Consider the following 20,261-nt stretch of genomic DNA (forward strand, 5'->3'; position numbering starts at 1 on the left):
CAATGTGTTAAGTGTGTTAGGAGGTGACAGGCAATGGAGAAAAGCTAGACAGACGATAGGGTTAGGGAAGGCACATTATTTGGCGGGGAGGGTCTGTAGTATATAGCCCTCTTGTTTCCTTGAAAATTCTCAGCTACTCGCAGGAACTTCTCCCCAAACACTTGCAATGTCACTCCATTGGCTGCTGTGTGATAGCTTTGAATCCCATTCCAGCATTAATTCAAGACATTTGTCACCTGGCTCTTCTTTACTGGAGCTGTTGCCAGTGCCACAGGGAGAGATCCAGGGCTGTGGGAGCATAGCCCTACCACTGTGGTTGCTAGTCTAAACGTTTGGGACACTTTTCCTTATTGCTACCAATCTACATCTTGGACTTAATTTTTCCTGTACGGAATTTTAAGCTGTAAATACTGTAGAATACGGGCACTCTGATCGAACATGTTTAAGCCCTTATCCCAATCTTCAGGGTAGCTGGGTGCTTTCTCCCTGCCCTCCAGCCCAGCCAGGTCCCCTCACCCTAGTGCGATGACTTGTTGGCCTGCACAGGGAGCCTAGGCCATCATTCTGAAGTCCTAGGACTCTGGAGGTGGAACCAAACTGATTGTTTAAATCTCATTGTTTCTGCTTGAGAACTCTGCCCCTGCAAGTTTCTCATGTTCCCTGAGTTTCATCACTATAAAACACGGTATGTGTGAGGAATAAACTTCATGGACATTATGTACTATCATAGTATTTTCCACCAAATGGAAGCCAAAAGTTGATTTTTTTTGAGTGAAATGAAAGGATCAAAGTATACTCCTGTTCCTTTGGTGTATTTTCTTTTTATTTCAAGTGAGATTTTTGACATTTCCAATGTCCCTGTAGAGGTATTGCTGCATAGCTGTGTGAAGTCGTCTGGCCCTGTCTCTTGCTCTGCAGTTCTATTTGTGGCCTCGCCAAGCGTACTGGGGATGAAGGCTGAGAGAACGAAGGACAGACACAAAGAACTTCCAACCTCTGGTTCACTCCCAAAATGATCGTAGCAGCCCGAGCTGAGCTGATTTGAAGCCAGCAGCAGCCAGGAATTTCCTCCTCCTCTCCCACATGGTTGCAGGGTTCCTTCTGCTTTCCCAGGACATAAGCAAGGGGCTGGATGGGAAGGAAAGCAGCTGGAACACAAACTGGCATCCCTGCAGGCTGCCAGCACTTGGAGGTGGAAGATTAGCCAATTGATCCATCATGCCAGCACTACAGTAATGTATTTTGAATTTGCTTTATAATCACAAATTCAGGGCTCTTCTAAACAGAAAGCTCTACAAATAAAAAGTGAATTAAAAAGAAAAAAACCTATCAGAAATACTGGATGACTATAGACAAACTTGATTAGTTTTGAGACTTTGAAACACTGCCTCAGGCTCTTGACTAAAAAAAAAAATCTGGTTAAAAAAAATAGCTAAATTGTATTAGTTCACCTTGGTACTGAATCTTGACCCACACAGTTAAATTTTTCTTGTTGTTGGTCGTATGTTACATCAAAATGCAGTACTCTAGTCTTACAAGCAGGATTTGTACATTCTACGTGACATTCTGAAATTGTAAGATGGAAGACTAAATTTTAATAATACTTGAAAAAATAACTACCTTAATTAACCACCTTGAATATTTTTTAAACAGTTTGTAACTCAGTTAATTATAATTTCAGAATATAATTGTAATTGTTTTTTATAGAGTAAAGGTGAGAAAAATCCACATGTTATGAAAGTTTGTGAGGTGTCTAAAGCTATATTAAGTGGCATTAATAAGGTTTGTAATTTAGTTTAAAAAATGAAAATTATGTTCGCAGTTCAGTGTGACAAAACAAGTTCCATAACAGAAACCTGAAGAAATTAGGAAGAATAAAGTGATGAAAACAAAAGCAGCAAACAAAACAATTGGGAAGTACAACAGTAGAACTGTTGAGTAAAACTAAGTAGCTAGCTAGTCCTTGAAAGGATAAAGAAAACAACAGACTATAGACAGGCCCCTAGCAAATAAAATCAGTAATAAATGAAGACAAATATAAGAGTCAAGAAATATGGCTAAAAGCACGTTTAAAAACAATATTGAGTGTCATACCATGTTGCATCCAAAATATTTTTAAATTGCAATGGCAAATAGTACTTTGGATAAGTTGTGATTTCAAAGGTGTGATGTAGAAAACTAAAACTAGGAGGTACAGAATTACTGGACATATTGCAGAGTGTCCGTCTCTTCCTGTTCATAGTTCTTGAAGTCAGGTGGTTGTAGGTCCGTCATTCCGTCCTTCCTTCGTTCCTTCGTTCCTTCCTTCCTTCCTCCGTTCGACCCTCCCTCTCTCTCTTTTTCCTCTTTCTTGTTTTCTCTCTCTCTGTTTCTCTCTCTCTGTTTCTCTCTCTCTCCTTCAGATTTTGAGGAGCTTCCTAATGCAGCTCATGTGTCTGACTCCTGGGTGTCACCTGCCTTTGCCAAGAACTGATATTCTCATTTGCCCCAGGTAAATCTGCTTGATTGTGTTGGGTGAGTCTGATGTATAGGAATGCCTTAATTTGGAGGTTATCACAAGGCTTAAATGAAGTGTTCTTGGCAAATTATGTTACATAGTGAACTTTCAATTAATAACTGGTATTTATTGGTACCAAGTTTTTTTGTAGAATTTGGGAATGAATGAGTGACAAGTTTATATATATTCATGTTTTTCAGGTTATCCTAATCCAGAAAAATTTTCCTGGACAGAATATCTAGAAGCTACTCAAACTCATGCAGTTCCTGCCAAAGTTTTCAAAATGGTAAGTTCTGTGTAGACATACACCTTACCTTTAAACAGTGTCTTTGTTGAGTTATGCCTGCATGTAGCAATTTAAAATTATTCTACTTTTGCCTTTTAAATTCACGTGATATTTTGCTTTGCTTTTAGTGAAAACTATAAAGTAAGTGTTTGCTATTGTTCCTATATACGGATGTCACTTTCTTTTCTTGTAAAACACCATTGGGGCACACAGGCGGCAGTGTTCAAAGCACCCCACTGGGGGCTGATGTTGAAGACTCCTTTCGCTTTCTATTCTATTACCCTAAGAATAAGCTTTCTCAATACTACTTTCCCAGACAGTGTCCATGAAGCCACAATAAAATTGGTGAAATGTATATATAGTCTTGTGTGTATTATTTCTCCTATTTTGTGGGAAGCATCTTTTCAAAGCTTTTTAAAAAAATTTTATTTGAAAGACAAAAAGAGACAAATACGAGAAACAAAGAAATATTCCATCCCCTGGTTTACTGCCCAAATGGGATATGGATTTCATGAGTAGTATCTTAACTGCAGCATGGAACACCTGCTCTGCAAACATTTCTTTCATCAACTGTCAGAATACTAATTTTTAAAAAATTTAAGTCTCTTATCTGACTGTAAGAGGAGAGAGAGAGAGAGAGAGAGAGAGAGAGAGAGACCCATCTTTTGATTTACTTCCCAAATACCTGCAGTGGTATTAGGCTGGGCAGGGACTTGAAGTGAGGATTGGGAACTCTGTTCAGATCTTTCAGATGGTTGAAAGGTTTTCAGCTTTGGGAGCCCTCACCACTGCTTTTGGGGTCACCACTGACACAATAACTAGAATCAGATGCCGCAGCCTGGACTTAAACCAGAAGCTTTGACTAGCAGAACAAATACCCGACCCAGAATACCAGTCTTTAAAGTTCAAATCTGTATTTAAAGGCAGGGCCAAAGTAAGTGTGTATTAGTGAATGCTAGAGCATGGATAGTACAAGTAGAGATGGTAGAGATGTTGGGATTCTAAACTGATATTTTTCATACTCTCATCCTTTCAATTTTAATCATATGCCAGTCAGTAGGATCCATTATAGAATTTCATTTTCTGAAAGTTCTCTAACATCAAAAAGGATTTTTGAAACAAAATACAATCTCCTTTTTGAAAACTGATTATTGCAGCTAAATTTCAGCGGAGAGGCATAAGAACATTAAGGAAGTGAAAAGTGCTGCGGGCTCCAAATGTTCAAAGAATTGCAGAAAAGTGTTAAAGCAATAGCTAGTCTGTTACACTCTCCTCTCTTGCTCAAATTTTTACTTTTCTCATAAGGAAAGTATACAAATTATGAACATGAAAAGATTTGCTTACTTAAAATCTATTTTCTCCTTTTTATTATTATTTTTAATGTTAGCTCCCATGCATAAGGGAGAACCTAAGCTATTTGTCTCTCTGGATGTAGCTTATCTCGCTTAACATAATGTACTCTTGCTGTGTCCATTTTGCTGCAAACAGTAGAATTTCTTTCCTTTTTATACCTGAATAATATTCCATTGTGTGTATTTATATACTGCAGAAAGAAATGTTTGTGTATATCAGTATTGCTGCAAATATTCTGTTTTATTTATGAGTAGTGCATTTATTTTTTAATTTTTAAATTCCTTTTTATTATTGTTTCCATAGTTGAGGTGTATATAAGCCCATATGGACCTCTGATTGGGTGGGAAAATAGTGACACCTTAGAGGCTCTTATGGGGAAGAGTATTCCAATTGTTCAAGTGTTCCATTTGAGTGGTTCTGATAGTTCTGAGAAGTTGTCAGTTTCATTATTCCAGAGTTGAGAAAATCTTTCCAAGGTCTATTGTTTGACAAAATCAACCTTAGTGTATCCACAGACACAGGAACATGCTGCAAAGCTTGACCGGGAGAACTGCTCAACCTGTTTTGCTTTCCATCCTCTGATTAGGCAACTGACATTCCCTGCTGGTTTCGATGAGCTGGCTCTCATCCTCTCTGAGTACACCTGGGGGTGCTTTTGACTGCATAGGCATCAGCAACTGAGAAGGCCCGGTCCTGATGCATGTACTCCAAGGTCGGATCACACATCCTGTGATTTTCTGGGGTAGCTAGAGTCTGAGTCCAGTGGTCTAGCTTGGGAGAACCCCAAGAAACCTTGCCTAGGATAACCTCAGACTTCACTCTTGTGTACACCAGACTTTGCAAAGTTAGGTTTGGTCTATCTTCTGCAACAGGAAATGCACATACAGGTGGATACAAGCTGCCTGGTCTGTTTTGCCCCAGCCCCATAACTCAACTCGTGTCACCCAACAGGTACTGTGGCCCATTCCATCAAGTCCATTACAGACCCAGTCCTCACATATATCAGCAGGTACCTTGGCCTAGTCAAGGTGACTCCCAAAAACTCCCACCTGGCCTATCTCAGCCTTGGTTTTTGTGCATGCTAGCCTCTGCTTTGTCTAGCCTGACCCAGTTCTACATTCTCATTTGGCTCTTGTGCCTACCCCTTTGTGCTGTGGCTTAACTCAGCCTGATCTGCCCCCAGACGCGGCCTACAAGTATGCTGTCAGGTATTGCTGCCTTGTCCAGCCTGACCCGCTCCAGCCCTGATTCACATGCTCACCAGCAATAAGTATAACCTAGCACACAAGTGCCCGCATTTTCCCTGCCAGGATATTCCCAGCCCTGGACTCTGGCCTGACAGATATAGCCTGACATGACCAACACCCAGTCCTGGCAGTTGCAAGCTGGTGATTCGAACTAGCCTGGCTGGCCCACACCCATTCTGGCTCTCTCTCATACTACTGGTGCAGTAGTTCGGGCCAGCCTACCCTATCCCTAGTACAGCTCTCACTAGTGAATACAGCAGCCTGGCCCAACCAGTGTGTGCTGTAGATTAATCTTGCTTGGCCTGCCCTAGACCTGACTCACACATATGCAATGAGTGCTGCAGCCTAGCCTGGTCTGGTCTGCTCTCAGCCCCGTCTTTTGCACTCACCAGCGGTAGCTGCGGCTTAGCAGGGGAATTCTACAGTTCCCATCATGCCCACCCCTACCAATGGATCTTGCATGTGCCAGTTGGTGCTACTGCCCAATCTGACATTGGTGGCCCCAATACTAGCACTCACTGTTGGGTACTGTGGTCTAGCCTGTCTGGCTTACACCCATTCTGGCTCTCAGTGAGGGTGCTACAATATTGCCCAGCCTGTTCTACCCCCTAGACCGTGCTCTCATGTGATCCAGTGGGTACCACAGCTTAGTTCAGCCTGTCTCACACCCATTCTGGTTCTTGAGAGCATCAGCCTGGTAAGTCCACAATCCTGGCTCTTGAACTCACCAGTGGGAGCTGCAACCCAGTAGTGGTGTCCCCAGAATTCCCCTCTAGGTCCATTCCCAGCCTCGGGTTTTGTGTGTGCTGGTGGGTGATCCACCTGCAGTCTCAGCTCTCACTGGTGGATATTGTGCCCTAACCTGACTGTACCCTGTTCTGACTCTCATGGTGCCAGTGGTTTTTTTGGCCTGGCCCAGTCTGGCCCAGTCTGGCCTGCCTCCCAGATCTGGTCCAACAAATGCCAATGGGTGCTGTAGCCTTGCCTAGCCTGGCTCGACCCCAGCCCCAGCTCTTTTGCTCTCCAACGGAGTTCCCAAAGCTCACCTACCAGGCCTGCTCCTGGCCACCAATTTCAAGCATTGGTGGGAGTAGGAAAGGTGCAGCAGCCCTTTTCGGCATGGTCTGCCGAATGTTTCAACTTTGGCATGTGCTGGTGAGTGCTGCAGCCTGGCCCCACTTGGCTTCCTCCCAGCTCCCATGAGTGTCAGTTGGATTCCTGTCAGGTGAGTTCTGAGGTCCAGCCTGGCTCAACTAGTTACCAAATGCAGCTCTCACACAAAGTGGTGAGTATTCGTGTCCCACAGAGGCAAACCCCTAAGTTCCCTACAGAATCTACATCCAGATGCAGTTCTCTCAATTCTAGTGGGTGCTGTGGCCCAACCTGATGTGGCCCACCCCCTATCCTGACACTTGTGGGTGGGTGCTATGGCATAATCCAGCTAGGCATGCTACCAAGCCCCAGGTTGTATGTGTCTGCAAGTATCTGGCAGTGCTGTTTAGCTCATCCCTGGACTCCCACATTGGCAAGTACCTTGACCTGACCCAGGCATGCTCTCTGATTTCCCCCTCTAAACCACTCCATCTCAACTCCCTTACCTATTTGCAGGTACAGTAGCCCAGCATCTAGAAGACTCCAGAATTATTCTTTCCCTGTCAAACATGTGCTCTTCCACTCCCACTCCAGTACATCCTCAGATCCCCTTCTCTGGGCAGTCAGCAGCCTGCCGGTCTGGAGGTCAGGATGGTATGTGTTGGCCTGGTATACCCCACCTTCCTTAAAAAAAATAGAATAGACAACTATGCTGGCACACTGGTATAGTTAACACAAATCTGGCATTACCCAGGCCCAGAATGCTCTCCAGCTACTGACTGCTTTTCTCACAGCAGTGTATCACGTGCGTAGGTACAAGGCAACCTGGACAGTTGCCACAGCTGGGGGCAAATACTGATAGGTAAAACTTTGTTTTACACTCTTGGCAAACCAATTGTTAAAAATATTACATACTGCTACAGTTTTAATGATCTGCAATTCCTTTAAAACTTACAATATATAGATGAAATAGCGATTTTTCTACTTAATTATTCTTTATAATTGTTGTCTGTATTCCCGCTAAAGTCTTTCTGCATTTTACTTATTAAACTTCTTATTTAGTGAAGTAATAAGACTTTAACTGTACTGTCAATTTAAAATATTATCTCATCCCCCCAAAGAGATAGATAAAGGAATTATGAAGTGAGAGAGGAAAGAGATGTATATAATTATTTTCTTAATTATATACAAACCATATCGGATCTCTTTAAAACTAATTTATAATTAAAATTAAAATAAATGAATAAAAACTGAGAAAAGGAGCAACTACCATGCTCTGCTATAAGGTTATTGTGAACCCACTCAAGTACATATCTCTGTCTTGTACAATACTAAGCAATCACCTTTGCAGTTCAGGATTTTGAATTTGGAGGGACAAGGAATATTTTTGGAAATCAGAGATTCAAGGTCAATCTAACCACGTAGGAAGTATAATAATACATTCTAGAAAAAGCATGTGATCCACAACAACTGAGGAAAAACATACTGGATACCAGTTATTTTCAGATAGTATTTGGAATTTTCATATTTTCATTGATTTTACTTGAAGAATTTAATCCTTTTCAGTAAGATGAGTTCAACACTTTGTTATGTATTCGCATTCTAAGTGAAACTTTCACCAACCTATGAAAACTTGAAGTTGTCCCTTGACTTTGATTTTTGATGCTTGAATTTCCTTAACTTAAATGATTTGGACAGTCCCAGTGTCTTTTTTCCACTTTAGTTTCTAAAGTATTGCTCTTATGGTTATCATTAAAAATTGTTGGTTACCAGCATTTTAAGATTTGCAAGAAATCTTGATGAAATTCAACCCTCTAGGATTACAGAATTTGAAAAGCACAGGCTGTGACTTTAAATTGCATTGGAATGATTTTAAAGTAATTTAACTGTCAGAATTGTGAAGCATTTATCTAATCATATTTTAAAGCTTGTGTTTATAAGGGATCATGTAAAAGTATTTATTAAATAATATGTATTTTAGGTAATCCAATCCCAAATCAGGTCATCATAATTGACAACAGTTCTTTTATCTATGAAACTTATTTCAGAATAAGAGGAAAAAAATCTTAATGTATAAACTATAATAAAATGTTTTTTGACATTTGTTGTAATCATTAATGGATCTGACTTAATTGATCTTTGATTTTGTGCACTTCTTTCAAATGGGAAAAAAATGAAGTTCCTCCCTTCACCGGTTTTTGAACATTAAGTAAGATATTATGGATAAAGTCCTATGTTGTTTTTAAACTGAATACAGTTGTATTTAAGACAACATGTGGGTTGGCATTGACATGCAACAGGTTAAGTGTTGCCTGGGAAGTTAGATCCAATTCAAGCCCTGGCTTTTGCACTTCCCTTCCACTGCCTGGTGATGCCCCTGGGGAAAGCAGCTTAATGGTCTAAGCACTTGAACCCTGCCACCCTTATGGGAGGCCTGACTGGAGTTCCAGGCTCCTGACCTCTATCTGGCCATTTGGGGAGTAAGCCAGCAAAAGCTCTCTCTGATTCTCTTTCTCACTCAAACTTTCAGATACATGATTAAGTGTTTTAGAAAATATATGTTTGTTTTAAAGACAGAGTCACACAGAGAGAAGGGGAAGACAGAGAAAGAGGTCTTCTGTTTGGTCTTTCATTCCCTAAATGGACACAACAGCAGGGTCCAGGCTAAGCCAAATTCAGGAACTTCTTCTGGATCTCCCATGTGGGTGCAAGGGCCCAAATCTTTGAACCATCTGCTGCTGCTTTTCCCAGGCATATTAGCAGGAAGCTGGATCAGAAGTGGAGCAACTGGGACTTGAATCATTGCCCATAATGGATACTTGTGCTGCATTTGGCAACTTTACTTGCTATGTCACATTGTCCGTCTATAAATAAAGCTTAAAAAAAGAAAAACCTCGTGTTAAAGGTAGAATGATATTTGAGAAAAATTTAACAGAGTGTTTGAACTGATGGCTTTTGTGATTTGTTTTAATATTACAGAGGTCACCTCATGGTTTTCTGCCAAATATGAGACTTGAAGTAGTGGATAAACGGAACCCTAGATTGATTCGTGTTGCTTCAATTATAGATGTTGATGACCAAAGAATAAAGGTACGCATTTTAAATTACTATATTATGTTGGTGTTTTCCCCACACTTTTTTTTGTGTCCCTGTCTCTTCCATTCTCTTTACCTTATAATTTTTCCGTCTTCTACACAGTGGGTCACACAGACCCATTTTGGGTCTGACCTTGAAGATTGACCTGGCACAAGATGACACTAGTGGTAATAGGATGGCTAGGTCGGAAGGGCAGTGTAATTGATCCATGGGCACAAGGTGCTGGTTTCTGTGTGCAGTAGGACAAAGCCTTGACTATCTTCATTTCTAGTTGAGAATCTTCAAGGAGAGATTTCCTGCCAGCGTGTACTTGCATGTGCAGTGATAAGACATGGCTGACCTGGAAAAAAAATTCTGACACAATTGAGTTTTGCTGCTTAGAATTTCTCTGTAAGCTTTTTTTTAAAGCTTCTTCTTGTTGGTATTATTAGACATTTCTTGGACTTCTGCTTAAATCTGCTTCCCAAAAGTTTGTCAAAAAAAAAAAAAAAAACTAACTAAAAACGCTTTATTTACTAGCAAAAACTAAATCAGAGTTCAAATTAAGCATTTGATTAATAGATTTACAATCCTTGTCTTTGTTCTAAACGCATCTCAAAATGAAAATTTTTTCAAATGGTAGCTTTTTAATGTATTTTATATGAAGAACTGAAAGTAAATGTGGAAATCATTTTCATCTTTACAGCACAGGTCCTTTCAAACATGATTTTACACCTAAGCTCTGATTATTGCCAAAACAGAAAGATTGGCATCAGCTAGTTTTAAGAGATACTGTGTTTATATATATATATTCATATTCTGATATGTAGTGTGATGTGCTTTAAAAGAAATGTTTGCTATAACCATAATTTGATACTGACTTATTTTATAGAAAATAATCAGGTTATCTAAAGCACATATTGACAATGCCCTTTGTTCTTGTAACAAGCATAAACAATAGCTTTGTTAAACCTCATTCACAGATAATGTATTATTGCTAATATTACTTAATACTGGATTGTCAGTTAAATTTGATTTATACTGGTCTTCACGGTTTTACTGTCTACTTTTATGACACTTATGTGGTAATTGCCTTGTAAATTGAGTCATGTTTTCTCATTAACTTTTATTATTGACTTGTAAAATTATTGCATTCCTAGGAAAAGCTCAATCTTAATAGTAGACTTTTAATTTTATTCATGTGATACATGTTACAGTATTCAGTTAGTCACTTGTGGCCAGTTTAATATGGAGCACACTGGACAAACTTGCTACCTACCAGTGCCATCAGAAAGCCTCTTTCTGCTGAAGTGAATTTGTGTCTCTTTATTTACTGTCTAAGCCTCCATCTCTTCAGATTTTAGACATTTAGTTTATCTTTCAAAAGGTGTATTTCACATTATCCCTATTCTTTTATATTAATTGCTTTATCCTTTATTGGAGGAAAACCAGTTGAGGAGTGTCTGGGGCCTCTGAAGGGATTAGAATGTGATTGTTTATCTCTGTGACATAGAGGAATTCCTGTTACCGTTTTTTGGGTGAATTAAGATGTGTCTTCTTGGTGAAGTGGTTCCTTACGAAATGTGTAATGAATGTTTTTTTTAACATAACTTTCGTGCTTCAGAATCTGTCACTCCTGATGGATATTAGTGTGTTAGGGCTTGCTGAGTGCTGAGAGCTTTTTATTAATTAATGAATTTTATTCTATGTTACAGATCATTAGGCTCCAGGATTTCCTTTCCCCCTCACTAATCCCTCACTATCACCTACTAATTTCCCACTTGTTATCACAATAGTATAGTCCTTCACAGTCGTAAGTCCATCATTCTGCTATTTTAAGTGTCTCCTGACATTGTAGGCTTGGACATTGGTAAACAGTCCAGCATCCTATTGTCAAGCTACATTCAGCAGTTTCATTGGCAGTCCATCTTTGATTTGTAAGTAGAGATGTGCACTGCATTGTATCGTCATGTCTGGATGTGATAGTCTCTACTATACAGTTATTATACATCCCCATAAATAAAAGTCATAACGGAAAATCAATAACAGAGAAAAAGAAAATTTACAATGCCATGAACTTAAATAACATGCTGCTGAATGACTAATGTGTTGCTGAAGAGATGAAAAAGAAAATCAAAGACCTTCCTGAAGCAAATGATGTTTTTGTGTGATCTGTGAGTCAGTGAGGAAATTAATAAGAAAAGCAAAAATTTTTGTTTTGAATGAATGTAAATAAAAACAAGAATATCAAACCTCCTGAGATGTAACAAAAATGAAATTGAAAGGGCTGTTGATCTTGTATTTTGCATGAAGGTTGCCTTGTATCAGAGAGAACATATGAAATTTGTCCTTTTGGGATTGAGTAGTTTCACTGAGTATAATGATCTCTAGTTGGGGCCATTTGGTTGCAAATGGTATAATTTCATTCTTTGTAATGGCTGAGTAGTATTCCATGGAGTAGTTGTATCATTGTTTCTTTATTTGCTGCTCTTTGGTCTGGCATCTGGGTTGCTTGCATGTCTTTGTTGTAGATTGTGCTGCTGTGAATATAGAATTATAAATCTCTTTTTTCTATGCAGATCTCATTTCCTTTGGATATATTCCCAACGGTGGGATAGCTGGTTATATGAAAAGTTAATTTTCAGTTCTCTTAGCATTTCTAATACTGATTTCCATAGTAGTTGTACTAGCGTACACTCACATCAACAGTGAAAGAGGGTACGTTTCTCCCCAAATCCATGTGAGCTGGTGTAGTTAGTGAAATCTAGATGTAGGTCAATCTAACTTTAGTTAGTTGGAAACTTTATTTATGTTTGAAGCATAGTTTTACAAAGAGAGAAGGAGAGAGAGAGATTGTCCATCTACTGATTCATTCCTCTAATGATTCCAAGTATCAGAGTTGAATTGGTCCAAAGCCAGGATCCTGAAGCTTCTTTCTTTTTCTGTCTTTTTATTTAGTTAATTTTATTTTTTCCATGTACTTTTTGAAGTCCTCCAGTACATGATAATAAGAACTGCTTATTGAATGTAATCAAATTTGGGCCCATGCTCACTATTTTAACTTATATAGGTGACAGGCTTCACTGTGCATTTCAAATTCCAGATAAAAACAGAAACACCAGATTTTCAATTGTGTACTGAGCTTACCTGACCTCTGAATAGAACAGTGAAATTCCAGACTCTTTTTCAGAATTCAGAGCTTTATGGTCTTGACTTTAACTTACATGTTTCATCTTTTCACAAAATTCTCATTTATACAACACAGATCCTTTTATTTGCCTCCTTTGATTGCTTTAAGAATTCATGTAGTCAGAAGAAAGTTTCCCACAAGCTTTCCCAAGATTTATTATTGGTAAGTCCTAGGGACTGTCACATACTTATATTATTATTATTATTATTATTATTATTCTTACTATTATTATTATTAAATTATATAGAACCATAGGCTCTGGGATTTCCCTACCCTTCCCCAAATCTCTGTTCCCCGACTGATTTATCCCATTTTATCACAGTAGCATAGTTCTTTACAAACAGGTGTAAGTCCATTATTGCGGGCATGGACAATAGTAGAGAGTCCAGGATCCTATTGTCAAGATATACTTACGTTTCATTGGGAGTCCATCTTTGATCTGAAAGTAGAAAAGCACACTGCACTGTATCCTTATATTTCAATATGATAGTCTTTGATACACAGTTAGTATACATCCCCTTCAATGAAAAGTCGTAAAACAAAATCAAAAACAGGAAGGAAAATAGAAATTTACAATGCCATGAAGCTAAATAACATGCTACTACTGAAAGACTAATGCGTTGCTTAAGGAATGAAAAGAAAAATCAAAAACCTTTTTGAAGGAAATGATGCAACTGTCTGATGTATGAGTCAATGAAGAATGTAATATGAGAAAAAAACTACTTTGAAGACGTGAAAATAAAAACAAAAACATTGTACTTCATGAATTATAGTTTCTATGGATCTTTGCTGGTGATATATATGTCTCCTATAGGTAACAGAGATTTTTTTTAAATTCAGTCTACTAGTCTATGACTTTTGGTCATTTACCTTCAGGGATAATATGAATAGGTGGTAATGTGGTCCTGTCATTTTAGCAATGGGTTGTTCAGTGTTTGATTTAGTCTTCGGTTGTCATTTTAATGGGATGTTCCTCACATTTGCCTTTGGTTTTGATGAGTGCTATTACTTTTCTCTGTCAAGAGAACATCTTTAAGTATCATTTGTAGAGCAGGTCTGGAAGAGGCATATTCTTTGAGTTTTTCTTTACTGTGGAAGAATTTTATTTCCTTTTCAAAAACAAAGGAAAGCTTTACTGTGTATGTTATTCTGGGCTGACAATTTTTTTCTTTTTAGAATCTGTAATATATCTCTCCAATCTCTTCTGGCCTCCAGAGTTTCCTGTGAGAATTCAGCTGTGAGTCTGATTTGGGTTCCTCTGTATGTCAATTGATTTTTTTTCATATGCACACTTAAGGATCTTTTCCTTATGTTCAACTGAAGAGAGCTTGATTATCATGTGCTGTGGTGAAGATTGCTTTTGCTAAATCCTAATGGGAGTTCTGTGTTCCTCCTGCATTGTTTTCCAATTCTTTCTCCAGATTAGAGAAGTTTTCATTTATTATTTCATTGAATACATCTTTAAATCCAGCTTCTCTTTCTGCTCCTTCTGTAACTCCCTTAACTCTTATATTTGGCCATTTAATTGTGTCTCTTAATTCCTAAATAATGTTTTTAGCTTGACCCAACTCAGGTTCCAGCCTTTTGATTGTTTCTCCATGGGGACAATAAATATCTTCCATTTCTGAGATTCTTTCTTTTGCCACATTCATTCAATTATTGATACTTTCCACTGTATTTTTAATTTGCTCTGTTGTGCCCTTCATTTCCAATAATTCAGCTTGATTTTGTTTCAGTGTTGCTATTTTTGTGTGATATATTCTTTAAATTCCTTGAACTCCTGTATGTGCTTCTCATTGTTGAGAAGAACCTTTATAATGAGTTTTCTGGATTCTGTATCCCTCACTTCCTTGATGTATTCCTCAGTTAACTCTGAGGTTGGCTTTTGCTCTTTTGTATGGCTTCTCCAGTAATACTCATTGTGCCTCTGTCTCTTTTTTTTGCTGTTTGTCATTGTACTTCTAGTTAGCTGATTTTTCTCATTAGGGTAGGTTGTTTTAAGCTGTGTCACCCACAGATCTGCAATTTTATTTTACTTGTTGTGGTTGTTACATTATTCTTTATTTGTAGTCACTTGTGCCACTCACTCCAGCAAGTTTCAGGTCTGAGCTCTTATGTTAGACTTTCACCACGGTCTCCGTAGCTCCACTTCCTGTGACCCCATGTTGTGGCTGTACTGTAACCTGCACAACCTTTCTCCCACTTCTGGTTCAATCAATTTCCAGGATTATGGAGACACCAGCTGTGCCAAATAACTAGTTTGTTGGTGGTTCTGATCTTGCTGGAACCTTCTAGCAGTTGGGTCTAAAGGTACCTCATGTACCACTAGTGGAGTTCTGGATCTATCATGTCTGGGGCTGCTCAGACCTATTTTGGCTAGACATCTGTAAGTAGTGCAATGCATTGAGCCAGTAACATGTTCACTCACAGCCTGAATTTTCCCTGATCTAGCTCACCTGAGGCCCACAGGTGTTGTAGCCCTGCCTGGTCTGATCTACCCTCATCCCAACTCATGCTCTCCAGTGGGAGTGGCTGTCCAGCAGGAGAGCCCTCCACATTCCTTCTACCAGCTTTGGCCCTTCCCTCCCTAGTTCTCACATATGCTGGTTGGGAACTGTGACCAAGATTGGTACGGCCCATCTCACCTTGGCATTTGTCAGTAGGTATTGTAGCCTGACCCAGCCCAACCCACCCCCAATTCCAGCTGACGATGGTGAGGGTAACAGCCTAGCCCAGCCCAGCAGGCATCCAATCCCAGCTGTGATGTGCACTGGTAGATGTTGCGCGTGAACCTGGCCCAACCCACTCTCTGTTCTGGTGCTCAGATTAGCAAGTGGCTAATGAGAACTGGTTCAGCTTGGTCTGCTCCTGACCAATGCAAAATGTATGCCACTGGGTATCTTTCTCTGGCCTGGTCTGGGTTGCTCCCTATCGTAGTTCTTGCGCTCACTTGCAGGGACTGTGTCCCGACAGAGGAGTTCCCAAGCCCCTCCATCAGAACTTCTCCTTATGCCAGATCTTGCACATATGGGTGGGACAACGGGCCAGACTTGCTTAATCCACCTCTTGTCCTGGTAGTAACAGTGGCCTTTCCTGACTGGTCTTCAACCCATTCCAGTTCTTGAAGTTGGATGTTTCAGCCCAGCCAAAGCTTATCCATACCCAGACACTGTTCACACATGGCTCAGTAGTGGAAGAAACCTAGCTTAGTCCATCCTACATCTACTCTGGTTCTCACGAGCACCAGATGGTGCTGGAGTACAACCCAGCCTGGTGCGCCCAGCCCCAGTTCACACTTGTGTCAAGAGCAACTGCAACCATATCCAGACCAGAATGCAGCCCCTACTCTGGTCCCCGCACTCACCAGGGGAACCCCAACCCAGCAAAGGTATACTTTCACAGCTCCCCAACCAAATCTGTTCCCAGCCCTAGATTATGCGCATGCCAGTGGTCACTCTGTCCCAGTTGTCTTAGTCCCTCACCTGTCTCAGCCTTTGCCTTTGATGCTGTAGTCTAGTATCCCGTCTAGTATCCCTGGCTCATGCAGACCAGTTGGTGTAAGAGCCTAGCTTGGCAAGACCTGTGCTCCATCCTGATTTCTGTTCTTCTTTGTGAGTTAAGGTTTGCTCAGCCCTACCCAGTCTGCCCACTTCCAGTTGCAATTCAGCCCACCCCACATCCTATTTTAGGATGCACCTTTGGGTGCTGCCTTGACCTGTCCAGACTGTTGTGGGTTCCTTTACCTCTGTAAGTGATGGCAGGTGCCATGGTCAGCTCAGCTCATCACCCCAGTTCACAATCTAACCTGTGGGACTTATATTTCCAAAGGGTTGGGCCCACACTTCCCCCACAGAATTTACCCCCGATCTGAGTTCTCTTGCATGCTGGTTAGTGTCTTGACCCTGCCACGTGTGACCAGTCCACTGTTCCACCACCCAGTCAGATATTGGTACCTAACCCTGCCAGACATGCCCCAATCCATAGCTTTGGTGTGGAGTGGTGTCTGGCAGTCAATGATGCTCTATGCTAACAACCCATCTCAGGACTCCCATGTGGGTTGATGAATCAGTGTGGCCCTAACAGATCTTATGGGCTCTCCCTTCCTAACCACCAGATCTTAGTCCCCATGCTTGCAAGTAAGTTCCATGACCCCATCGCTGGGAATCACACAAAATTCATCCATCGCCTACACTCACACTGTCCTTATCCATGGATGTCCCTAGGCATCAATTACATACCTTCAAAACCCCAGAGCTTGCCGCTGGGTGGCCAGGAGACAGAGCCTTGCTCTCTATCACCTGTTGGCCGCCCAAAGCCAAGGACTCTCTCACTGTGTGGTGACGATGCCCAGGCCCATGGGCTGAGTCCCGGCATTGAGTCGGACCTGGCTTTAACACCTCCTGCATCAGCCATGTTTCAGGGGACTCCTTTCACATCAGCTGCACACTGCCCTGGCCCTTCCTGCCACAAAGTGGTGTTGGCCGGGCAGAGCCGGGGGTCTAATCCAATTCCCGAGATTCCCTCATGGTGTACTTAACCTGAGGGAAGAAATCTCTCGTTCCTTGGAATGCCTAGGACTCTCACCCATGGCAGCAGTGACCATGGCCTGTGTCCCAAGCAGTGGATCTGGCCTGGCTCAGGCGCCCCCCACAGCAGCCATGCTGCAGGGGCTTTTTCTGCCACACCCCCCATGGCTGAGCTGGGTTTTGAGCTTGTATCTAGCTTCCTGCTAGTGTCATCCTGGAAGTCAGCAAATGATGGCTCAAATATTTGGCTTCTTGTCACCCGCTTGGGAGACCCATATAGAGTGTTGATTCTGGGTTCATTGCTGGGTATCACAGGAATTTTGGGTATTGAAACTGCATGACAGACACTTTCTGCCTTTCTGTCCTTTCATTTTATGTAATAAGAAATAAAATGAAAATGAATAAACACATTTTTAAAAGGGAGTTTGCTTGGAATCCCTCTTGGGAGTGTGAACTCAAGCAGATGTGACAGAGCGAATGCCTGTGTCTGCCTGTGGGTGGAATCAGCCTGTTCTTTCGGGAAGTAAAGTAACGGCAGTGACAGGGCTCATCACGGCTCTCTGTCTCTGTCGGTGTCTCCTGTAAGGGTTTGATGTGCATCGATGTGTCCTCCCATGAGCTGTGTGGGATGGGCACTGTTCCTACACCCGTTTCATCCACGATGGAACTAAAGCCCAGAGAGGTTATCCTGTTGAGCCAAGGTCACAAGCTGATCTGTTAGATGACAGAATTTCATATTCTAGCTTTCCAACAGATGGTTTTCAACCTCAGAATTGGTCATTTCTTTGTTCATTCTACTCTTATGATCTAGTTTTTATCTTAAACAACCTTCTTCTGAGTGAAGAACAGATATGTCAGATAGCGAACAAAGACCTCAGCCACCACTGTCCTTTGTCCCCTGTTCTTTGTGATTTGTGGGTGATACTGACATTTCCTGACATCATTCTTTTTTTTTTAATCACTCTACATGTATGCAGCTGCCCTTATGTGATTTTTTAATATCTGTTTTTATAACAGCTCCTGAGCTATAATTCACATACCATAAAATTTAATGCTATTGATTATCTTCACAGGTTATATCACCACTGTGTTTAGCACATTGTTATGTTTTTATCACTCCAAAATTAAACTTTGCCCCTTTGTCATTCCTCATTGTACTCTCTCACACATTGCCCACACCCCTGATTACTAACCCACTTTCTATCATTGTAGATTTGGTTGTTAGGTTCAGCCATGTGGTAGCAGGTGTTAGTACTTCACTCCATTTCATTTCTAGATAATGTTCATTTTATGGTCATACCACATTTTGTCTGTCCCCTCACCATTTTATGGATATTGGTTGTCTCCATTTGGGTGCTTGGTATTAGGAACATTAATGCACATTTTTGAGTGACATGTGTTTTTATTTCTCTTGGGTTTACACCTGAGAGTGAACTCTGTAGTTTCTTTACTGTGTTTAACATTTTAGGGAACCTCCAAAATGTTTTCCTGTAAGGAACATTTCCTGTATAGATACATGCTTTTGTGTATATGTGTGTCCCTGTGTCTTCACATCTTTATCAACATTGTCTGATACCCTGTTTTTTGTTTTTGTTTTTGTTGTTGTTGTTTTAGCTACCTAAAAAAGCCTAATGTGGTTTTTAGATCCCCAAAACCTAAGTTATCAATGTATACAAACAATGTGCAATTGCCTGTTCATAATAGCTTGGCCTAGAGAAGCCGTTACATGGTGTCAGTAGTGTAAGAAATAGGCATGGAGTGGTAGTGATGCATGCATCAGAAGTAACAGAGGTAGTAATAATAGGGTGAGAACTTCCTGGTACTACATATGTGCTGTGTGCCCTTAGCTAATTGTATTGTAGAATACTTTTTTCTCTTCACATCAAATCCTTTAGGTAGGTATTCTTTCTGCCCTTCAGCTGGCAAATAGGACTAGGAAATTTGACAAGCTTTTCAAGGAGTTACTACTTTCTCCACATAAAGCCGACATCCTGTCCCTGTGAGCGGTTATCCCTTAACTCTGGTAAACTGCTGGAATTGGAGATCATGGATTGTCAGGGTTTCAGGAATGAGATGGGATAGCCTGACTCAAGATGCTCTACTCTCCTGCTCTCATGAATTCACTTATATTAGTCAGGCCAGATACTCTGATGTTCATTCTGGAAATATTATTTTGATCACGTGTGCTTCATGGGCAGGTGAATCTTGAGATTTTACTTGCCCTGGCAGGGTATGAGGATGCTGTTTCCCTTTATGTTGATAATAGGTTTATTAATTACCATGCTTACTCTCTTAATAAATATTAATGATACACTCGATTCATCTTGTTCAAGTTATAGTCAACTATTATGTGTAATAATTATTTTTATGTTTGGTTGCATTGTGGACTCTGTTACATCTGAAAACCCATTACTTTCCCCTGATCAGGAAATTCACATTAAATTATAATGGACAGCTGAATGCTTTTAGGAAGTTTAGTCTTTCTTTGGGGGGAGATTTTTCTCCAAGTGAATGTAAAGGGAGGACTTAAACCAGAATTACGCTTGATATATATTTGCCCTGTGGGAACTGCAGATAAGCTGCAAAATGAATTATAAATGAATTCCAAATAGATGCTTTAGGAAGTTCTATGGAACCATTAATAAATTGAGTCTTTTCAACAAATCTTTTCATATTTAATGCATGAACTGGATGTTGTTGTGGCATTTCTAAATGGAGTAAGAGCATTATAACCTAGAGAAATTGTCATGGTGAATTGTCTGCTTATATGTCTAGAAACTGTTTTGAATTTTAGGTCAGACCAGTAAGTTCAAAAGCTTTTGTTTGGAAAAACAAAACAAAACAAAACAAAACCTGCAGGTGGATTAGTGCATAGCAGAAGTCCAGTACAAGTCAGTGAGTGCTCTTTTTAATTAAGCATTGCTTATGCTTTAGGAAAGTTGATTGACCCTGGTGAGCCTGGGTTTAATTATCTGTCAGGAAGAGAGCAGATTCC

General features: G+C 40.5%; 1 protein-coding gene across 1 annotated transcript in view; it reads left to right on the top strand.

Annotated features, from left to right (window-relative positions):
- Positions 1 to 20,261, top strand: part of L3MBTL4 (L3MBTL histone methyl-lysine binding protein 4) — a 347,858-nt gene that overhangs the window by 123,260 nt on the left and 204,337 nt on the right. Inside the window, exons 9-10 of the mRNA XM_040970594.1 lie at positions 2,698 to 2,783; positions 9,455 to 9,565. Coding sequence (XP_040826528.1) covers positions 2,698 to 2,783; positions 9,455 to 9,565 — 197 coding nt within the window. The remainder of the gene's footprint in view (positions 1 to 2,697; positions 2,784 to 9,454; positions 9,566 to 20,261) is intronic.

The sequence above is a fragment of the Ochotona curzoniae genome, unplaced genomic scaffold (assembly GCF_017591425.1).
Source record: "Ochotona curzoniae isolate NIBS_2020 unplaced genomic scaffold, NIBS_Ocur_1.0 scaffold_4812, whole genome shotgun sequence".
NCBI lineage: Eukaryota > Metazoa > Chordata > Mammalia > Lagomorpha > Ochotonidae > Ochotona > Ochotona curzoniae.